The sequence below is a fragment of the Xenia sp. Carnegie-2017 genome, unplaced genomic scaffold, assembly GCF_021976095.1.
Source record: "Xenia sp. Carnegie-2017 unplaced genomic scaffold, XeniaSp_v1 HiC_scaffold_22, whole genome shotgun sequence".
Classification (NCBI taxonomy): Eukaryota; Metazoa; Cnidaria; class Anthozoa; order Malacalcyonacea; family Xeniidae; genus Xenia; species Xenia sp. Carnegie-2017.
In genome coordinates this window covers 2,988,696-3,011,686 of record NW_025813485.1, presented here as the reverse complement: position 1 = coordinate 3,011,686, position 22,991 = coordinate 2,988,696, and the positions used below count along the sequence as shown (strand labels likewise).

General features: G+C 33.2%; 3 protein-coding genes and 1 non-coding gene across 4 annotated transcripts; 1 reads left to right on the top strand and 3 right to left on the bottom strand.

Moving 5' to 3' along the window:
• The first annotated feature begins 3,668 nt into the window (after positions 1–3,668).
• On the top strand, positions 3,669–6,348 carry LOC124446364 (fibroblast growth factor 13-like). The gene is made up of 4 exons (XM_046997214.1): positions 3,669–4,130; positions 4,437–4,867; positions 5,315–5,430; positions 5,546–6,348. The coding sequence occupies exons 2-4, from the start codon at positions 4,453–4,455 to the stop codon at positions 5,756–5,758; spliced, it is 744 nt and encodes a 247-aa protein (XP_046853170.1). The 5' UTR covers positions 3,669–4,130; positions 4,437–4,452; the 3' UTR covers positions 5,759–6,348.
• Positions 6,349–7,208: 860 nt separating this feature from the next.
• Positions 7,209–17,887, bottom strand: LOC124446358 (Bardet-Biedl syndrome 7 protein homolog). Its single transcript, XM_046997208.1, has 23 exons — positions 17,666–17,887; positions 17,254–17,319; positions 17,044–17,106; positions 16,557–16,732; positions 12,299–12,430; positions 12,101–12,149; positions 11,951–12,023; positions 11,717–11,786; positions 11,461–11,510; positions 11,237–11,367; positions 10,597–10,793; positions 10,308–10,500; positions 9,778–9,852; positions 9,317–9,379; positions 9,000–9,139; positions 8,796–8,885; positions 8,592–8,666; positions 8,319–8,428; positions 8,121–8,224; positions 7,961–8,021; positions 7,816–7,878; positions 7,576–7,616; positions 7,209–7,377 (listed from the first exon to the last, which is right to left on the bottom strand). Exons 1-23 carry the CDS (start codon positions 17,702–17,704, stop codon positions 7,285–7,287), a joined length of 2,154 nt encoding a protein of 717 aa, XP_046853164.1. The 5' UTR covers positions 17,705–17,887; the 3' UTR covers positions 7,209–7,284.
• Positions 17,888–18,072: 185 nt separating this feature from the next.
• Trnak-cuu lies at positions 18,073–18,145 on the bottom strand. Its single transcript has one exon. It is a non-coding gene; the product is annotated as a tRNA-Lys (tRNA).
• Positions 18,146–19,068: 923 nt separating this feature from the next.
• On the bottom strand, positions 19,069–22,916 carry LOC124446357 (lysosomal alpha-mannosidase-like). The gene is made up of 5 exons (XM_046997207.1): positions 21,918–22,916; positions 21,599–21,790; positions 21,325–21,498; positions 20,257–21,160; positions 19,069–19,892 (listed from the first exon to the last, which is right to left on the bottom strand). The coding sequence occupies exons 1-5, from the start codon at positions 22,869–22,871 to the stop codon at positions 19,174–19,176; spliced, it is 2,943 nt and encodes a 980-aa protein (XP_046853163.1). The 5' UTR covers positions 22,872–22,916; the 3' UTR covers positions 19,069–19,173.
• Between the last annotated feature and the right edge of the window lie 75 nt (positions 22,917–22,991).

The following is a 22,991-nucleotide window of genomic DNA, read 5'->3' as shown; positions in this document are numbered from 1 at the left end:
ATTGTAATTTTTTGATTTTAAACATAGTATCTTTCATAAACCTTTGAAAAGCTAGCAAGTGTTTAGTATTTCTGCTTATTTTACTACCCTATTTTCTGGTAATCGTGGTTAGTATAAACGCACTAAACTTCATCAAAGTCTTGGTGATCGTATGTCCACTAAATTCGCGTAGTGCCACATTAAATGTCTTTTAAAGAATGTTTACTTTAATCATTCCTTTAATTATAAAAATATCACGAACTAGGATGTGAGAGAACACTAAATGGAGTCATTAATCGCAACAATGACCGTGAGAATTGTTCCTGTGGGCTCTGCATGTCAGCGGAAGGAAAACCATTCTATGTGTGCGGTATGTTTTTATAATTTTACAATAGATTTAAATACAACGAATTTTTCGTTTACAGCATATGGTGTAGAGAGAAAAATTGCTCTAAAGGTTTATTTAAAAAATTATTGGAATTTTATTGGTGTATAATATTGCTAGTTCAGCTATCTGATTGGCTCTAGGCTACTCGTTATTAATTCGTCAATATGTAGCAATTGCAAAGTATTGACCTACAAGAGTCTTTATAATTGGTGGCAGTTGTGCTTTGCTGTCGATTACTTATTTAACTAATCTATTAAGTGATTGATGCGTGGATGCTTGTCAACAAGCAACTTCCGATAAATACAGACATGATGCATGGAGTTAAACCCCTAAAACATAGAACACAAGCAGATGTCAATACTTACAAGACAGTATGCTATCAATCTCTTGGTGAAAAAGTGATGATTTATGACGCTAAATAACAAACGTATTTAATGTGATTGATGATTTTCTGCCAACAACATCATTTCAAATGTGCCTCCAACTGTTTCCAAAGAAGTGCTTTAAATGGTCGTGCTGTGTTCTACTTTGGGGCCATCACAAAAAGCTAGCATCGTGCTTTTAGCGTGTTTTCAGTAATGATACAAATGAAAATAATAAAGTATTGACAGCTGTCTTACCAAATGATACATTTATGCATGAATGCTAATTTCTAAATCTGTCAAACCCTTTTCCCAGCAATCGATACAAATGTCAATGAAGACCATACGTTGCAAATGTCATCGCGCAAAATATATTGTAGTCAATAAGAAAAAGTTAGCAAAATATTTTTTATTATTTCCCTTGCTCTCTATCAAGTTAATTTGGGAAAATAATCGTTTTTTCCAATTGATTGACTGATGTACAAAATAGTAATAGCAATTATATATTACTGTGACGAGTATCATGTTTCCAATTGTCGCCAATAATAGCTATGCTGTACATCCTGGATTTTATTAACCTCCGCTTCCTACGTGTAAATGCCATCATATCAACAACAGAAGATAGAGAAAATTTCACTGCATAGGTTGACAAGTACAAACAATAACTAGCATAACATTCACTTAATTCTTCTTACAGCCATAGCAGTAAAACAAAGTAAAAATTTAGAAAGATCTCAGATACACTACAAATACACAAGCGCTGTACTTTTGCAATTTTATGTATCTTGGGAGGTAGATTTTAACACTGAATCTATAGATGCACCTGCAGAACAAATAAAAGGTAACGTTTTTCCATAAGGGAAAAATCATATGTTTGCTCACAATAGCTAATTTTCAGAGTAACAAGTAGGTTGCTCTTCTTATAACATTAACCGTATACATAACTGGGTGCATACACGCTTTATTAAAAAGCAATCTCTATCTACAAACTTGAATTTCAAAAGTTTAGTATAAAGTATACGAAAAGCATCGAGAAGCGAAACGAGCAAAATATAAACAAGACTAAATATAAAACTCCGCAGGAAATTGTCCAGGAACTACTTTGCTTTACTGCATTTTAAGTACGACGTTGAATTACTCTTTCGCTTAGTTTTTCCTTAACATTTTTTGCAATCATCTTTTTTTACTGAACAATCAGATAAGCATACTTACTCAAAAGGTTAGTTGTTTACAAATTGTTTATGTTCAATTCTCTGAGCAAACGCAGAAAAATATAAATACATTTTATATGATATTTCTAATGCTCGTAAACTTTTATGAGAGCAATATAAAGCGCGTGATCTTCGCTTGAACTAGCTGCTTTCAATAAACTTTCTGCGTCAACAGTCAACAGTTCAATTTGATAACAAAAAGTGAACCCTGTCGTGTACCATCTATCATTTGATCATGTTTTTGTTATTCTTTAAGAATTTGTAATGCATTCAATAAAAATGAAGACAAATTATCTATCCAATATCGAATACTTAAAAAATACATTAAGTGCTAGCCACTACAATACCTGTTTCATTTTTCAACTGTACTGACAGAGTCATCTTTCTTGAATCCACAGTTTGAAACTTAAATCATGATTTGCAGTCATTATTAGTGTACTGAAACTTGATTTTTAAGAATTTGTTTCTTTCAGCAGCATTGAACACAGCGTGTATATTATTTATGATGCTTCCGTTAAGAATAGTTAAATGAATCCAACAGCAAGTTATATTTACTATCTAAACAGCATTCCTCTTTTAAAATGAAAGTTTCCCTTTTTAACGTAGCATGTAAACAGAATAGAGGGTCCAAGCGACTTGAGGCTAAAAGGAATGTTTTTATAAGCGCAATTAAGGATGCTGAATTTGAATAAAGCCAACACGGTGTCAAGCTTTTCTTTCTGAATCAATTACGACGATCGAACAATATCATTTTGATTTGAGACAACTTTTAAGAAAGTATGCATGACAATTTTTTTATAAATAAAATACGCAGATCAAATCGTTTAATTTCATTGAAGCACAGAAAAGGAAAACTCTATACTTACTATGTACGAAATAAGAATGCTGTAAAAGTCTTAACCTTTCAAGAGACCGTCACAACCACTTATGTCACACTCAATATTTAAGTGTTCTCAATAGAATTAAATAGAAGTATCATAAGATCTGTAATATAATATGATTGTCAAACAACTTTCAAGAATCAAGGCTTTTGAGAGTGGTTTTACAAAATGTTATTTTCAGTTTATTTTCAGCTAGTTGAACAAAGAGCAGGAAACATGTTTTGATGTGAAGTAGAAATTTACAGCCTGACCTTTTGTATTGTTTTCACTCACTGTGCTGTAATTAGCTGAAAATGACAAGATACTATGGCTATAGTGCCGTCTGTTTGTCGTTTCTCCGTACTCAAACACAAGACAACACTTTAACGAAAAGAATGTATTGAATCTAGTCTCAGTAGGTGACCCCAGACAATTAAATTAAAAGAAAATTAACAGCAAACTGAATACTAAACCCATTTTACAACTGCTATGACAATGCACAAAATAATTCGCACATGGACACTATTGCCATTATGCCAGCGTTTTATTAAAGTTGCCAAAGTGGTGTTACTCCACCCATTAATGAAATTAGCACGTTTTCTTTCATGTATATTGAACTTCATTTTAATGCTTAACCTCATTAAAAAATTGGAAACATTGCTTGAATTGAACATACGATTTTTTTTATTTAATAGCATATTGGCTGTCTTTTCTTAATCCTAACGATTTTGTTCGGATATAATTCCGACAAGTTTTCCCTATCTAAAAAAGATAAATTTACTATACGGAAGATGGACTAGCTAATGGTACGGTCATTTAATTTGGCAACGTGTCGATCAAACGATGACACGGAACGTAACACAATAATATGCCATTAATGTATACATAAAGTTCTTGATAATGTTCTAATATATATAACGGTTTTAATAATGATTTAATAAGCAAGAAGATTAAATTCACAAACGATTCAACTTTGTGCATGAAGAAAACACGTAAACATGTGAAAAGCTAAAGCATTTCAAAATACACTCCCCACTATGTTTTTATTTTTCAATGTTATTTTTATAGATAAAGATTGAACACCCTATTGTTAAAGAGAAATTTTGCTAGCACGAAAAAGACGAGATTTTTGTTGGAGCGTCGCCGGAAATTAACGGGAAAAAAGAACGGAAGCCAACCCACAGATTTCAAGCAACTTCTTTCAAATGCACTTTTCGTATAAAAAGAATAAAGACGACCCCTGGCTTCAAACTTGCGCTTAACCTTGAGAAGATCAGATAAGGACACAAGAGTTTATTTTGTTCTTATCGTACTTGGCTTAAATCTCAAAGTAAGTAAACTGAATTTTTATTGATAATTTTTATTTATAATTTAAAAATGTACTTATATTCCCTAAGCAAAATTGATTTACAATGAACATGTTTTTAAGAAACACTATAGCAGAATTACTAAAATACATTTTGACAAAGCAGCTTGTCCAACAAATTCATTTTTAGAGGTAATGGTTCAATGGGTGATTAACCGAACAATATAACTAGATTTTGAGTGCTTTCAACAATGCACTCCTAATATAGTAAATTCCTTAAATATTATTGTGAAGGCGATCAGTAATATTTCAAATTGATTATATTCGTAGAGAAACATTGATAACGATGGCGAACGTAAGAATTCTTTGTTACGCCATTTTCGGCATCTTACTGCAGTTCAACAAAAGTATGGCTCGCACATCGACTTCAATTATCGAGGCGTATAAGCCAACCACTAGCACAACAACAAAGACAAAAGATGAAACAAGAGAAGAAGAGAATCTCAACAAACTTGACAAAATGTTAATTACACTTGAACACAAGATTCAAGATATAAATTTTAGAAGAAGAATCATGGAACAACAAAGGAAATTTCCAATTAATTCGTTTACTGCGAGAATGGAAGCTGCATTAGACATTACGGATTTGTCTCCATCAATTGTATACACAAACCAGAAGATCGTGTCTGGTAATGGAGTATTTTTGCAGATCTTTCCCAATGGAAATGCTAATGGTACAAGAGATGACAGCAGTCCTTATAGTAAGAAAATAATTTTCTTTAATAGATATAATACAAGCTCAATTTCTGTATTTCGTAAGCGCACGGTGTTTTTTCAATTTTTTTTGTCAAAATTTAATCTAAATAAACCCCATTTCGATTAGTTTTTCGATCAAAATGTCAACTAGCTAGCAAAAAAATGACGTATAACTTGTACAATAAAGGTTTCGTATTGCAATATAACAAAAGCAAAAGTTTGATGGTGATATGATTAAACAACATTTGATGCCGAAAACCAAAAAAAAGAACCCAGCTGCAGTGTATATCAACATATAATCATAAAATAAATTTATGTCAAGGTACTACCCTGAATTCTCAGGGGGCATAATTGATGTAATTATACATGATTCTTCTACGCAAGTCCAAAATATAATATTTCAATTTACGACGTCAATAGTTTATAACGCTAGACGATTATAATCTTTTCAGCTAACCTCACAATAGAAATGGTTGGTTTACTCGCCGGAGCCGTGAAAATCTTGATTAAAGGTGAAATGAGCAACAAGTATTTGACTTGCAATGCAAAGGGAAAATTCCAAGCCTTGGTAAGGATTTGTTTCATATATTGTTCTTTCATATATACTTTGTTTCATACTTTATCAACATTTGAGAAATTACAATTTAATTGTCGATTATGAATAAATACTTTAATATATTTAGCCCACCAGATCATATAATGGCGTATTTTTGACCCCACAACCACCCAAACCTCAAGAATCAAAGAAAAACTACTCGTTGTGGAAATCTAAAAAATACACGAACCTCAAATGTGAAAAGTATGGTTGGTTGCTTGGATTCCGACACAATTTTAAATTGAAGAAAGGTCGTCATGCTCGGGAAAGGCAACTCGATTCTTGGTTCATGATTCTGTAATGTACTTCCAAGAACTTATAGCATGACTTTCGACCAAACATGGATTTTATCACATGATAATCATGATTGTATTCCCAGAGGTCTTATCCTCATCAAAAAAACTTGTGGTTAGCAATAAGAACAATTATTGCCCCTATTATCACAAACAACTGTATGAAATTAAGACAACAACGGGAGTTTTCTAGAACATATTTACAGACATAAAATAATAGATGCAAATTAAAATTACATTTAATTATAGAGTCTGCACTCGTTAACCACAAGATAAATTTATTAAAATTTACAATATTTTATTTAACATATCGAGTCTTTAGGAACATGTGTTCGTCAGCCATCGAAGGCTGTTATTATTTTGTCATATTGCACTTTTCCTACAAAGGTTATTCTGATGTTTAGTTATAATTATATTTTTTTGGTTTGGGTAACAAACTTTGTTCATAATACACGATGTATAAATTATAAATGAATTTATAAAATAACAAATCAATAACTCATATGAGCATCAGCTCCTTATTTACTTCATATAAGACAATGTAAAAAAGTTCAATAATTATCAGTGTATGAATAAGAGAGATGAGGTGATTTTTCAATGTTGTATTCTTTTCACATGCATATGCATAAACAATAGCTACATAATATCTTTATTCTGTATTCTCGATTGAAAAATACTAAAATGGATTATGGTCGGTAAACTTTGTTAAATTGAGTGAAAAACACAGAGGTGTAAAATTCAACCCTACGCTTTGCACAGATAATTTATTTCTATGGTAATTTGGATGAGATTGTACGTCCAAGTAATTCATATAAACGTCAGTGGTACAGATATGTAAAATTCAATTAACTATTACTTATAACAACGATCCTCAGCGAGGTCTGGATACAGTCTAAAACTGACTTAAAGCGCCTAACTACAACGATTAATACTTATAATATAGCAAAATGCAGCATCCCTCTTCATTTTACGTAAAATGACATTATATGAATGTCGCTATAGTGTACGTAGAACTGCAGTAATATGTTAATATACGAAACAAAAACATTTATAACGAGTATTAAAATGTAATTTTCGCTACATTGTGTTCAACGTGTATATACATTTTATAGATAACAATAAAAGACGCCAATATATAATACATGAATATATAAACAATAAAATAAATTAGGTTTGGGTTGACGCATGGGGTATTCATTAAAGTTGAGTAAAGTAGCTAACCGCTAAAGTGTGAATACATAGCTATATAAGCTTTTGTTCATTGACGCTTTAAAAACTATATTGATCAAAAAGGAAGTTACTAATGCGTAAGAGTTTTTAATAATTTTGAAAACTATATTCATTTCATACCTCCTTTTACAGATATATTCATTTTTGACAACATTCTTGGGTAAATAAAGATGCAATTAGGCGAGGGCTGTTAGCAATTTTTTTTTTGCTTTTATGTAATTTAAAGAATTTTTATATAGCAGAAGGAAAAATTTATTAAAAGCAGATAATAGATAAAGAACTATTTTACAATAGATACACGTGTTTATACAGTTTCAAAAAATTCGATCAAGTTTGTGAGATCATAGTTGTCCAAAACCTCTAAAAGGTTTGGGACTTTGTTTTTGACGTTCATCCCCTATAAATTCATTGCACAATCGTAATTCTTGCAAATAAAAGTTTCTTAATTGTTTGTTGAGAATAATGCAAAGTATACAACTCATGCTGAAGATAAACGTCAATAAGAAAAGTAAGTAAGAAAGTAAGTACAGCTTTCAAATAAAAGCATGAAAGGAGAAAAGGAAATGAATGAAAAATTTTAATTGAACAAACTTACCATAAATTTAAATTTATCGATGTATAAATCGGTCACCATACCTGAAAATAAAAGATATTTCTTCAAAAACTAAAAAGGAATTAGATTTCAACAGAAGTAAAAAAATAGGGATTTTGCAATGCCGCATTCAACACACTTTAATATTTCATTTTAATAAGCCGACTGTTTATGAGTACCTTTGTTAATTTCAAACTGCGCATGCCTATATTGACAAGTTCAACACAATAAAAATGGCCTGACCGTATAGTCTTTCCAAATGGCAAGGTTGCTTCTTATATTCTTCTTGTAATTTCTCGCTTTCCTCTATACAGAAAAAATATCAAAAGTTTTGACTTGAAAAAAACATCGTGTCGAAATAATTTCAATAGAAAACACAGAAAGATACCCAAAATTTGCTTGTATTCGGGAGCAAGAAAACCAACATCATTTTCATGCATTTCCAGTTCCTACAAAATTCATCAGTACACACACCAGTCACACCAAAATAGAAATTTCTAATAAAAAATCTAATAATTCTGTAGAATACGTATTTCTGTTGACAACACCTTCAAACCATCGATAAGTTGTATTTTCTTTGCCAAAAGAAGTTGATACTCAAGTTTTGGATGAATCAATTGGAGAGTATGAAGAACAGACTCTTCATTGAAATCTGTCGAGAAATGTTGTAAACCAATAAATCATATTTAGCAATTACACGTCCTTGAACTTCTACAACTGTGAAAACTTTATATTAGTAACATTACCACAGGAAATGTTCAAACTTATTTTTCTTTTTGTCGCCTCTTTTGTGAGCACATCTTTAAGAATGGATATAGTTGATACATTATCAGAACGAAACACAGCTTCGCCTTTCCTATAAAATAGAATACTTCCCATGTGTTGTAAAATTTTGCACGTCGTTTTTAGTTGAAAATGACGCGGTTAATAATGCCTTTCGTTGATTTTAAATGAAGCACTATAAACGATTACAAGTATATTTGCATTTAAGTGATTTTGGCAAGCTTTGTTAGACTTACATGTATTGACAATCCAGCTGTGTATCCAAGAATGTCGATAAAAAGTGAAATTGGGCACGATCACCAGCAGGCGTTCTAAAAAGATAGTTTTTTTAAAGCAGATTCAATCAGTGAATATAGTTTTTCGTTAAAAAAAATTTAATAATAGAAAAATGAAAACAAACAAGTAAAAAGAAACTATGATATTTTTACAAATAAACTCACCTCTCGGGAACTTCAGGAAGACAAAAACACACCCATGAGTGAACTTCTGCTAAACTAAAAGGCCCTGTCAGCTTCAATGTATTCAACGCACTAGAAATATATAACAAGATCGTTTTTCTCCAGTGTATATATACGTACATACAATAGTGATGATCTTTAGCTTTCTATTTCAACAGATGTGTATATGTGCACTTTGATACTTACTTTTCCTCATTAAAACTATGTACTCTTTGATGTAGGGACAAAGGTTTTATGCTATACTGTCGAACTTGGCACGTTTTTGGTTGTATACGCGGTGTTATGTAAGCTTGCAGTGTGCCATATTGTCCTTCGATTGAACGAATCTGTAAGTGCAATTTTTACTGATATAAAATGGTCCACACATGGGTTTGAGAAGCCATCTGCCAAATCAAAAGAGCTTTTCTTCTTCACTATTTGTGTGCAGTAAAATTTCAACAGAAACCAAAGTGGGAAAAAAGCTTACAATTATCGCACTGGTTAAACTAAAGTAATATACTTACCTTTAACTCAAGTCTTGTAGTATTTGCTTGACAACGGTAGGTTGCAAGAAGGAAATTACCATTCTATGCACGACAAAAATAGAAATTATTTCAATAATCATTATTCAAGAATATTAGCTTTTGTAAAAGTACATTGAATGTTTGTACTATATATAAAGAGAGTATATTAGCCTTGGTTAACCGTATATTGAATGTGTGTACTATATATAGAGAGTTATATTAGCCCTGGTAGGAGTATTGACAGATTGTAGTATATGTACTTATGTATAAATTGAGTTGTGTATTCATAAATATCCAAAAAATGTCCACATATAAAAAAGATTGTACTCTCAAACTCGTGCATTAAATCACTTCTGAATTAAAAAAATATTCAGATGCAGCGAAATGGGTAAAAGTATTTTACATTAATGCACTATGTAAACTTCATACAACTATGTCGATAATGAAAAAAAATTACACACCTCCACGTTACAAGCACTGTAGCTTACTACAGCTGAATTTTTGTCAACGTCTAACAAATCTACTGGAACGTCGCTCTACATAAATAAACCGAAATCATGTGTTATTTTTGTGGTGATTATTAAAGAACATTCACAAAACTATCTCCAATAATTCGCTTTTCTGCTTTGGACCAAATAACTAATTCAATCAGGACTTGAAAAAAAGGTAAAATAAGCCAAACTTTGGTTATGTAAGTAGGATTAAAAACGCTGACTATCAATAAAAACAGTACATAAACATGCCTTATATTAATTTTTACATTGCATGTGTTATCAACGGTAGCTAACAAATGACTTTATATGTTGTTTATCGTGATTTTATAGAGTTTGTTACACGCTTATTAGCAAAACGCACTTCCAGCGACTTGTAGCAAATATAAATTTATTGTTAAACTAAAAATTTTCATACTGTTCGCCATTAGTTATGAAAATCGTTGTTTAATAAAACTTAACTACATCCACTAAATCACTCGTTAAGATGTAAAACACACCTGCAATAGAATGTTATCAATAGGTAGCTGAACTTCAATGCTTAAAGTGTAACTTGCATCATCACGATTTAAAGTAAATTTATCGTTGACAGAAAAATGAGGTAAAGCAGAAACAGCACTTTGTGATTGAGCTGTTTGTTGATATCTTTCTCGCTCTCGTAAAACTTTATCTTGAAGTTCATTCAACTGTTCTCTAAAGAAAAAATGTGAAACTTGTTACATGGACGAGATAAAGAAATTTCCGCTGGATTTTTATCAATTTCAAAAATTTTATCCTTGAATACTACACCTTAAAGCCATTATTTTCACTTGGTTTTCCTCACTAATGACATCCTTTTGATCAATTAGTGAAGATCCAGTTTCTTTATCACGTGGTTCAGTGGTAAGACCCATGACCCAACCGCTGTATGTAGACATAATAATTTCATCATAGCCAGCTGTACCAACACAACCACCCGATATGGATGTTACGCTTTCGCTTATGCTCTAAAATGTTAAGTTGTGTTGCGTAATACATGATACAATGCCAATAGCTTGATTTAGGTATCTTTTCACGATATGTTAACTGTCATAAATTGAAATGCTTGATTTGCTTAGTGTGGCAACCACAACAACTTGATGTATTAACTACCATAAGTTTATATGGCAACTATGATGACATTATATGGTAACCACCAATACTTGATGTAATAAGCACCATTGCAAGTACGTATGGTAACTTGAAAACAATCGAAAAAACATGGTAAAGTGCACACTGTAGTTCACCACCATCTAATACATGATAGATTTTTATTCGTGATTATGGTGATTATGGAAAAAAACTAATAAAAAATTGTAAAATCATCCAAATTTATAACCTTCACAAGCATGAAAAACAATGAAAATACATGGATAAAATGAACTCTATATCCTGAGAGCTGAATACTTACATATTTAAAGCGATTCACCGGTGTTTCCATCTCATCAAAACCATAAACCTCAACAGTTCCATCATCACGACCTACTAGGACGTCAGATATACCATCTGCAGTAATATCATAACTATCCAAAGAAAGAATGCCTATGCAAATGATAGCAATAATATTAACAATGAAAAAGATAAAAAAAATTATTTGAGATAAATATTTTGGGGAAAGAAAAACAATAAAAAAACCTCCATATCTTTTGTTGTTTGGTATTTTCCATCTGTGACTTTGCAATGGTCTGTAAATGATAATTGTGCGCAAAATGATGGCAAAAAGTACACAATACGTATATACAATTAATACTGTTATTTTTTACTTACAATATTATTAAAGATTTACCATTGTATTGTGGTTTTGTTTTCTCAAAATTGATGTTAGGGAACTTGACATAACATATAGTTATGTATACAAATTATATTTACGTATGTAAGAATGTACACATACTTATCTAGTAATTGTACAAGTCCAATCTTGCCATCTGATGTTCCATAAAGAACCTCGTCTCCTTCTTCTCCTACATAAAGAGTGCAATAACCCAGTAAGACAAAAATTTATAGATAAAAAATTGAAAAAAAATACAAAAGAAATGTAACTGAAACGATCCAAAGATTTTTTGTCAAAAACTAAATGCTGATAATATCAATATTCTACAAAGTTAAATTAATCCAAAATTCTTACCACCATTTCCATCTTTTAAAGCTAAAACCGAAGGAGGTCCAGCTACTTCCAGTTCGTAAAGTAAATTTGAATCCTACAATAAAATAAGACAGGTTTAAGACAAGTAAAAGTATGCATTGTCAACATCTTCACATTTAAATTTGAACACACCTTAAGAACACGCAATAAACGATCATCACAAGCAAGTACAGGAGTGACACTACAACAAGAAAACATTCAAAGATTTCATTAAGAAAGCATAACATATAAAATTATCTGCAGTTATGTAAAAAGTCAGAATATGTAAGTCTGTTTTTTGCATATTTATAAAAGTTACTTAATCGCAGGTTAAATTTTACAAGTCAATACCATGATTTAGATGCTAAAGATATTACATCACTGATTTTATCACTACATAAGAAGTAGTTTTTGTCTTTACAGTCTTGATAATGATTATATATATAGTTTCCACAAAGTAGAAGATCTGCTCCATTAACAAACCTAAAAATAATAATGACAAAAAAATGAAAACCTGATTCTTTTTACACTACATATTAAGTAACTACTGTTGTCATTGTTTTTGCTGTTCAGTTGTTGCTGTAGCAGTTGTTGTAGTAGTTGTTGTTGCTGTAATTGTTTTTGCTATTTAGTTGTTGTTGTGGCAGTTGTTGTAGCAGTTGTTGTTGCTGTAATTGTTTTTGCTGTTTAGTTGTTGTTGTGGCAGTTGTTGTAGCAGTTGTTGTTGCTGTAATTGTTTTTGCTGTTTAGTTGTTGTTGTAGCAGTTGTTGTTGCTGTAATTGTTTTTGCTGTTTAGTTGTTGTTGTGGCAGTTGTTGTAGTAGCAGTTGTTCTTGCTGTAATTGTTTTTGCTGTTCAGTTGTTGTTGTAGCAGTTGTTGTTGCTGTAATTGTTTTTGCTGTTTAGTTGTTGTTGTAGCAGTTGTTGTTGCTGTGATTGTTTTTGCTGTTCAGTTGTTGTTGTAGCAGTTGTTGCTGCTGTAATTGTTTTTCCCTGGTTCAGTTGTTAGCAGCTGTTGTTGCTGTAATTGTTTTTCCTGTTCAGTTGTTGTTGTGAAGCCAGTAGCAGCTTTGTTGCAGTTGTTGTTGCAGTAATTGTTTTTCCTGTTCAGTTGTTGTTGTAGCAGTTGTTGTTGCTGTAGCAGTTGTTGTAGCAGTTGTTGTAGCAGTTGTTATTGCTGTCATTGTTTTTGCTGTTCAGTTGTTGCTGTAGCAGTTGTTGTAGCAGTTGTTGTAGCAGTTGTTGTTGCAGTTGTTGTTGCTGTAATTGTTTTTGCTGTTCAGTTGTTGTTGTAGCAGTTGTTGTAGCAGTTGTTGTTGCTGTAATTGTTTTGCTGTAGCAGTTGTTGTAGCAGTTGTTGTTGCTGTAATTGTTTTGGTCAGTTGTTGTTGTAGCAGTTGTTGTTGCTGTAATTGTTTTTTGCTGTCCGTTGTTGTTGTAGCAGTTGTTGTGGTATTGTTGTTGCTGTGAATTGTTTCCTGTTCAGTTGTTGTTGTGAAGAGAATTGTTTTCCTGTTCAGTTGTTGTTGTAGCAGTTGTTGTAGCAGTTGTTGTTGCTGTAATTGTTTTTGCTGTAGCAGTTGTTGTAGCAGTTGTTGTTGCTGTAATTGTTTTTGCTGTTCAGTTGTTGTTGTAGCAGTTGTTTTTGCTGTTCAGTTGTTGTAGCAGGTTGTTGCTTTGTGTTTTGTTGCTGTAATTGTTCCTGTCCAGTTGTTGTTGTGTTGTTGTAAAGCAGCATATTGCTGTCATTGTTTTTGCTGTTCAGTTGTTGCTGTAGCAGTTGTTGTAGCAGTTGTTGTTGTTGCACCATTTTTCCCTGTTCAGTTGTTGTTGTAGCAGTTGTTGTGAAAGCAGTTGTTATTGCTGTCATTGTTTTGCTGTTCAGTTGTTGCTGTAGCAGTTGTTGTAGCAGTTGTTGTTGCTGTAATTGTTTTGCTGTAGCAGTTGTTGTAGCAGTTGTTTTGTTGTTCAGTTGGTTGCTGTAGCAGTTGTTGTTGCAGTTTTTATTGTAATTGTTTTTCCTGTTCATTGTTAGCAGTTGTTAGAAGCAGTTGTTATTGCTGTCATTGTTTTGCTGTCCAGTTGTTGCTGTAGCAGTTGTTGCAGTTGTTGTTGTTAATTGTTTTTGCTGTAGAAGAGCTTGTAGCAGTTGTTGTTGCTGTAATTGTTTTGCTGTTCAGTTGTTGTGTAGCAGTTGTTGTTGCTGTAATTGTTTTTGCTGTTCAGTTGTTGTTGTAGCAGTTGTTGTAGAAGTTGTTGTTGCTGTAATTGTTTTTCCTGTTCAGTTGTTGTTGTAGCAGTTGTTGTTGCAGTAATTGTTTTTCCTGTTCAGTTGTTGTTGTAGCAGTTGTTGTAGCAGTTGGTTACATAATTGTTTTTGTTGTAGCAGTTGTTGTAGCAGTTTATGCGTTGCTGTAATTGTTTTGCTGTCCATATTGTTTGTAGCAGCTTGTTTTTTGTTGTTCAGTTGTTGTAGCAGAGTTAGTAGAAGTTGAAAGATTTTTCCTGTTCATTGTTTGTAGCAGGAAGTTGAAGTTTGAGTTGTTGTTGAGCTTGTTTATTAGTTTTTGTCCATTATTAAGCTGTAGCAGTTGTTGTTATAGAATTAATTTATTTGTTTGAAGAGCAGTAGAAGAGTTGTTGTTAGTAATTGTGTTGAAACCAGTTGTTGTTGTAGCTGTTGAGCAGGTTGTGTTGCATGTTTTTTTGTTGAGTTGTTGTTGTAGAGTTGTTGATGCTGAACAGTTTTTCCTGTCTCAGTTGTTGTAGTAGAGTTGTTTGCAGGATTGAGCTTTGTTGTTGTTGAAAGATTGTTGCTGTCATTGTTTTGTTTTGTTGTTGTTGTTGCAGTTGTTGTTTGTAATTGTTTTCCTGTTCAGTTGTTGAAAGTAGCTAGCTGTAGCAGTGTTGTAGCAGTTGTTATTGCTGTCATTGTTTTTGCTGTTCAGTTGTTGCTGTAGCAGTTGTTGTAGCAGTTGTTGTTGCTGTAATTGTTTTTGCTGTAGCAGTTGTTGTAGCAGTTGTTGTTGCTGTAATTGTTTTTGCTGTTCAGTTGTTGTTGTAGCAGTTGTTGTTGCTGTAATTGTTTTTGCTGTTCAGTTGTTGTTGTAGCAGTTGTTGTAAGTTGTTGTTGCTGTAATTGTTTTTCCTGTTCAGTTGTTGTTGTAGCAGTTGTTGTTGCAGTAATTGTTGTTGCAGTAATTGTTTTTCCTGTTCAGTTGTTGTTGTAGCAGTTGTTGTTGCTGTAATTGTTTTGCTGTGAAAGCAGTTGTTGTGAGCAGTTGTTGTTGCTGTAATTGTTTCCTTTGTTGTCCAGTTGTTGTTGTAGCAGTTGTTTTGCTGTTCAGTTGTTGAAAGCAGTTGTTGTAGCAGTTGTTGTTGCAGTTTTTGTTGCTGTAATTGTTTTTCCTGTTCAGTTGTTGTTGTAGCAGTTGTTGTAGCAGTTGTTATTGCTGTCATTGTTTTTGCTGTTCAGTTGTTGTTGTAGCAGTTGTTGTTGCTGTAATTGTTTTTGCTGTAGCAGTTGTTGTAGCAGTTGTTTTTGCTGTTCAGTTGTTGTAGCAGTTGTTGTAGCAGTTGTTGTTGCAGTTTTTGTTGCTGTAATTGTTTTTCCTGTTCAGTTGTTGTTGTAGCAGTTGTTATTGCTGTCATTGTTTTTGCGGTTCAGTTGTTGCTGTAGCAGTTGTTGTAGCAGTTGTTGTTGCTGTAATTGTTTTGCTGTAGCAGTTGTTGTAGCAGTTGTTGTTGCTGTAATTGTTTTTGCTGTTCAGTTGTTGTTGTAGCAGTTGTTGATGCTGTAATTGTTTTTCCTGTTCAGTTGTTGTTGTAGCAGTTCTTGTTGCTGTAATTGTTTTTGCTGTTCAGTTGTTGTTGTAGCAGTTGTTGTTGCTGTTATTGTTTTGCTGTTCAGTTGTTGTTGTAGCAGTTGTTGTAGCAGTTGTTGTTTCAGTAATTGTTTTTCCTGTTCAGTTGTTGTTGTAGCAGTTGCTGTAGCAGTTGTTGTAGCAGTTGTTATTGCTGTCATTGTTTTTGCTGTTCAGTTGTTGCTGTAGCAGTTGTTGTAGCAGTTGTTGTTGCTGTAATTGTTTTGCTGTTCAGTTGTTGCTGTAGCAGTTGTTGTAGCAGTTGTTGTTGCTGTAATTGTTTTTGCTGTAGCAGTAGCAGTTGTTGTTGCTGTAATTGTTTTTCCTGTTCAGTTGTTGCTTTAGCAGTTGTTGTTGCTTTAGCAGTTGTTGTTGCTGTAGCAGTTGTTGTTGCTTTAGCAGTTGTTGTTGCTTTAGCAGTTGTTGTTGCTGTAGCAGTTGTTGTTGCTGTAGCAGTTGTTGTTGCTGTAGCAGTTGTTGTTGCTGTAGTTGTTGTAGCAGTCGTTGTAGCAATTGTTGTAGCAGTTGTTGTAGCAGTTGTTGTAGCCGTTGTCGTTGCTGTAATTCTAGCTGCTGTTATTAAAGGATAAAGCAATCTAAGAAGCCATTTTATTCTCAAGATTTCACGAACTACAAGTATTTGAAGAAAATAAATCATTTAAGGTTTTTTTTCAATTACACCTGATTTGTGCATCACTCCACTACATGCTATAGGGTTGATAATGATTAATATTGAAGAAACTTACATTGACTTAATACTTTCAGTGAGATTTGTATCAAAGCCCAAAAACTGTTTTCCTTTTTTATTATATCCTCGAACTTCAGCACCTGATGCAACAAATATTTTATCCCGCAATGTACCCTCAATTCCTCCCAAGGCAAGACGAGATATACTGGGACCAGGTAGGGTTTTAAACACCATCTAAAATTACAAAGCTTTTTGTAAACTCTTTTTGTAAGTTTCCATGAACAAACATAAAACAAGGCTTTTCATTGCTACTTTAATTTATGTTGTGTGACTTCTGTTAAAAAATAAAGAGTAACTTGGAACTGACAAAGAATATATGCTGTAAGATTGGAGATATATACATGTATATTAAGAAGCAATTGAGATGAATTGGTCTAACTGGTTGATTATTGAAAAGGTACTGTCTAGCAATGTTCCTTAAATTTTTAATCCATAATTAATACATTAGTCTGGAACTCAATTATAATGAATGCCTCTTGAATTACCTGTACAGTTCCTTTCTTCATGCCAAAACAAGTTACGACTCCACTGTGATCTGCTACAACAATCTATAATAGAAGAAAAATTAAATTTTGTAAAAAATGACAAAAATTCATAGCCCTCCATTGGCCTCCTTACTATGCATTTAGAAAAATTATCAATGACCAAAGTTAGCTTAAAAAAGAAATGATGACATCAAAAAAACCTATACCAACCTTTTGTACAGCTCTTTTCCCACCAGCTGGTAGAATTTTCATGCATTTTGGAGATGTGACACCAACCTTTATAATAAATTCAAAAGTTAATAATGAAAAATAAACTGAAAATATTCTGGCAAAATTAGAGCATTAGTCGAATAAGAATTATTATCATTTATGCTCTCTAAAAAATTAATTTTTCACGTTATTTTGTATCATAAAAATATATTTGTGTAAAATGAACTAGCATGTGCATTTCAGACAGGAAAATGTGCTGTTAGAATCACTGACGCGCACAATTTGATAAATAAGTTAACTCTTACAGAGTTTTTGAGCATATTTGATGTTTCCCCGCGCAGAGAGATAACACAACATTTAACTTTCCCTCGCGATTTGCAAGCGTTGCCATCTGCTGTGAATTTAAAATTACCTGCAAATAATCCACTTGGTTTAAGTTTAGTTGCATCATTTTTTGTTAGATGAATTGTGGAAATAAGGCTATAAAGTTTTTCCAAAAAAAAATTGGTTCACTTGTGAAAAGAAAAGTAATACAAAAGTATCTTTTTTGCTGTTTTTCATCGTTGCTTTCACAGTACCTGAATTTGCAACAAAATATTTACATTGACAACAACAAACAGCCCGCTCTGCGGGCTGCAAGCTAATTTATAAATCGCGAGTGTTTTGCTTTTTTTAGCTCAAAATTATCATTCAATCTAATATTACTTTAACAAAAAATAAAGAATATATACCACTCCAAAAACTAGATGATTTTTTTGTCCAATGTTAACTATCTTTAATAAAAAACACAATTTAAAATAATGAGATTTCCAAAACAAGCGCCCAACGTGGGGCTCGAACCCACGACCCTGAGATTAAGAGTCTCATGCTCTACCGACTGAGCTAGCCGGGCTACTTGTCTTGTTGTGAATAAAACAAATATTATAAACATAAGCACTCTCCGTTAAATCAAAGGAAAGCTCATGTGTGACCATTGAGTTCTATAAGGCCAACAAAATCCGCCATTACCACCATGTTTTTGACCACGGGGTTCAGGCCCCTTTTCCCCTCCAGGTCTTATGGAGCTCAATGGATATGACATGAAATACAATATGTATGCAGATACAAAAGAGAAAAATAAAAACATTTCTAAAGTTCTCGAGGATATTACGAGTGCCGTAACAAAGAGTTGCACGTTTCGCTCGATAAATGTCAGGTTCGTGAAACGTGAATCGAAAATTTCAAAACATCGATAAGTTGAACCATCTGACCAAATGGTAACACGACTATATAACTCCAATTCCAACAAAAAGTTACAGAAACATGAAAAATGGCGACCAACCTCATTTTTTACAAATATCGGAATTCTTTGGCGTGGGTACTGTAAAAGATTTTGGATTAGGAGAAGTAATTTTGACTGATAGATGCTAAAATGACCATGCAGAACATGATGTGTGTAAAAATCTACATTCGAGACAACTGATAAAAAAATGACCATATACATGATGAACGAAAAACATATCTATATATCTGCATGAGTATCAAAAACTCAACCATTTAACATTCTAAAACGCAAGTCGTTATCAAGCACAATAAATCTTTTCAAATACCCTCCATTAGACTAAATCAAAAAGTCTGCGTACTGATTGGCTCATTGGAAATCTATACATTCTGTATAAGAACATATGACTTATACACATAATATTAGTAAAAGCAAGTACAATGAATAAAACCTAAACATACAAAGAGGGAATTAGTTGCAAAACAAAATAACGTTATGAAAATCATTTATGCCTATTTTTGAGTAAAAAGTCAGAAGATTGATTTTCAAAAATATTCTGGTAAGTTTGGTAAATTTAATGGCCGCGGAAGCCAATTTTGACAGCGAATCTGCGATGATTCATCGCAAGACACTCGGTAATTTTTCTTAATATAAAAAGTTCATTTAAAAACTTTATGAGATCTTTTCTCATGCCATTCAACTTCTATACTAAATGTTTTTATTTGCATGGGTTTTAACGTGACGAGGAAACTCTGATCAGTCGGAGACATTTCCGAAATAAAATCTTCGTCAAGTTCTCCCCTGACAATGTCAGCACTTAAATTGAGTTCGCTAATGGAAATAATTTTAAAATATTTAAACAGTCCATTGAGTGAAATGGAAACAGGTTTTGACAGTTCGCTGTCTTCACCTTGCGCAAACAAATGCTCAAGACGTAATATTAATTTTTCACCAAGATTTTCTAAAGACAAAATATTAATATTTCTGGGTAGTGGTCGCGTTAAAGTCTCATAAATTGCTTTTCCTTTTTTCTTCCTTTCCACATTTTTCGAAAAAGCAATCAATGGTCGTAGAAACTCTTCTTCGCCTACCATACGATGTAATCTGGCAGAGTTTTTAGTTGTTTCAAGAAGAACCAAAAACTTTCCACGAATAATTAAACCACGACCGTCTGTACCAGGTTCGTTTAAGGGTTCGCCATCAACAGTACCATCACTGTAAAGGAGTCTGCGATGAACCATCAACTCTAAAGAACCATCTCGAATGCTCGAGCCTCCAACAGATCGATCGGTTAAAACAGTCAATTGAATTCCGAAGGAATCTTTAATGAAAGCTCGGCTGTTTACGGGATAATAGTTGCCTGCAACAGGTTCTTTATCTGATAAAATAAACAACCATGTTGTAAAAATGCGATACTACTTCACACGATACTTTACACGATAATTTACACGATACTTTACACGATACTTTACACGATACTTTACACGATACTTTACACGATTCTTTACACGATACTTTACACGATACTTTACACGATACTTTACACGATTCTTTACACGATACTTTACACGATTCTTTACACGATACTATATGCGATAATTTACACGACCAAGTTTACATGATCAAGGTTCTAAAGTTCACATACCTTTCATCGTATATATTGAGCAAGAAATCTACTTATTTCACTCGTAAAATTGCAAATGAATAAAAGTAAATTATGAAACATGCATTTATATTTGTACCTTCGTATGACCACGTTGGACGATAATCAAGTTTCCGTTTTTGCATTTCACGACCATTGGAGTCTGTGTAAAAAATACCATTGGTATTTAAGCTCGTATCAATCCTCCAAATGATTTCTTTCCCCAGGACGTTATCCATTTCGATTGGTCCAATAGTGTATTCGAATTCTGCAAATGGTTTATTTGCATATAAACGAACAACTTGGCTAGCCCAAGGCGAGAAAACTTGATGAATTTCTTGAACAATATTGTTTCGATTGATTGTAATTTGTGCCCGATTATCATCGCTGATATTAAAGGCTGTTTGAGAGTTTGGTCTGAAGATATAAGCATTAGATGCTTGATCACTGACATTGTTTCCAACACTGGAATTGTACCATAAATATTGTTGATCAGCCGCAAGAGTTATATTCGACTTCAAGTTATGAATTTTAACAAGCCGACCACTGTTTTTCGAAAATGTTAACCTGAGATTGTCGTTTTCAATAACATATAAATTTTCAAGGGTAAAAAAGAACTTTTCGTCAATGGCATCTTTGGTCAACTCTACTTGATAGACAGCCAAACCAAGAGGTGGCAATTTTATCGCTGGAAAGATCAATTCATACGAAGCGTTGCCAGTTTTGCCTCGAACAAACTTTGTGCTGTTTGATACTTTTTCTACTGCTGACACAATTTGCGAACCATTTTCATGGAAAACCATGGCATGATGGCCAGATATGGGAACTCTTACAATGCTATCAACATATCGTGAGATCGGATTGTATAATGTAATTGAAAATGACCGACGTCCTTCCGAGTTCGGACACACACTGATGTTAAGGTAATCACAAAAACGATAGAATGGATGGGGCTGGGAAGAACTTTTTTGAGTTAATTTCCTTAGCACAAGATCCATGACAATCTAAAAATATTAAATTATAATGTAAAATATAAAACATATTTCAATAATTGATGACTGAATCCATTTAAATGCGTCGCCATCATATTGTTAAAGAAAACCAAAGTGTGAAAATTAAATAAAAAAAAAGACTTCGCATAATTAAAATAACTTGAAGTATACCGCACCTTACATTGGTCGACTCCGATGGACAGACGTTTTGCATAATCATAAACAACATGCTGCTTTTCTGTCCCAGTTAATGCATCATGATGTTGAGCCAAGGCCATTGCTTCGCGGAGCACTTGAGAAGTAACCTTTGCATCTTCAAAATGGCCCAAGGCTTCAAGTTGTTTACACGCCTGTGAAAATGAGAAAATAATTTTTTCCACGAAGATAAAAAAACCCATAAAAAAAACAGGACAAACACACAGCTTTCATATCATACCTGTGAAAACATACCTGTAAAAAGTTATTATTTCTCCTCACATATCCTTTAAAAGCAGGTCTACTGGTGAAGTATCCACTCCAGTAGCAATGAGGACAGGTGGCATACGGAAAAAAATCATCAGTTTTCAAATCCAAGTTCTTCATATCCTTAATAGCATTGACGTAATTGGAAGGAGACGAGTAGAACACATTGACTCTATCATCCTAAACGATTAATTCATTTTATAACATTTAGGCCATTAATGATAGCACCCAAATGAATTCTGCGCCTACTTCAATGGTTTATAACTCGCTGATGTAGCCCACAATAGCACACATTCACAATCCATACCTGATTAGCATATTTGATCAATTTATCCAAATTCTTAAACCACATTTCAGCATTCTGATAATTGAAATCATCACCCATGGTCAACATAACATGACCAGATTTGTAATGTAATGCATGTTCACAAGTTTCATTTAAAAACAGCTGAACTCTTTCTTTAACGTTTTCGTCAAACAGTCTTTTGTCATCTTGTATTGGAGGATCATCGCATAGTACATCAAAACAAAATCCATTTGGTGGGCTATAATGATGATATAAAATACCGGTGAAAATATTTGACATGTTCCCTAGACTTCTGCTACCTTGCCAAATGAGTTCCATTTTTTGTTCATTCGTTCGTTTTTTCATATCTGCGTAATGAAGACGTGCAAAAAAGAATCCTTGAAACGACATTTGAGCAAATAATGAAGCTTGTTCGGCAGAATGACCAAATGTATCAATATGCCAAGCAACTTTAGGTCTAGCTTTACTACCAAATGTCTCATTGATAAACCACAATCCATGTGTCATTTGATCAATAATTGCAGAATAATGAGTTGTTCCTTCATCATTCATGCACCATCCTCCGTTTGCAAACTCTAGCTGTCCTTTGTCAACCAGCGCTTTCACCCTCGTTCGCATTGCTTCTGTTTGCTCCCTCCACCATCTTTTGAAAAATGCCATTTCCACATAAATAAATCGTCTCTTAGGGTTTCTTTCCAAAGCAGGTATAACTGAATCAAGAATGTACTGCACTCCAGCTCTTTGAATGCTATTATTGGCTCCATAATAATACTGATCAACTGTTTTTATAAAGCCAACATCGTCATGCGAGTGAGGAACAATATGAACTTGTAAAATATCATTCAAATTATTGGAATTTGCACTTCGGCAGTGAAAAGCGCCACAACTATTCCATAGGCATGTGTATAACAGAACAAATGAACAAATTGATAAATAGAAACTGATACAAACCATTGTAAAGTTGTGAACGTAAATATTGAATATGAGATGCCTGTACTAGAAAAATGATCATGTGAACACAGGTGATCAAATTTCATGATGTAAAAATAGCTGCGAAATTGGTGAATTTCTCGA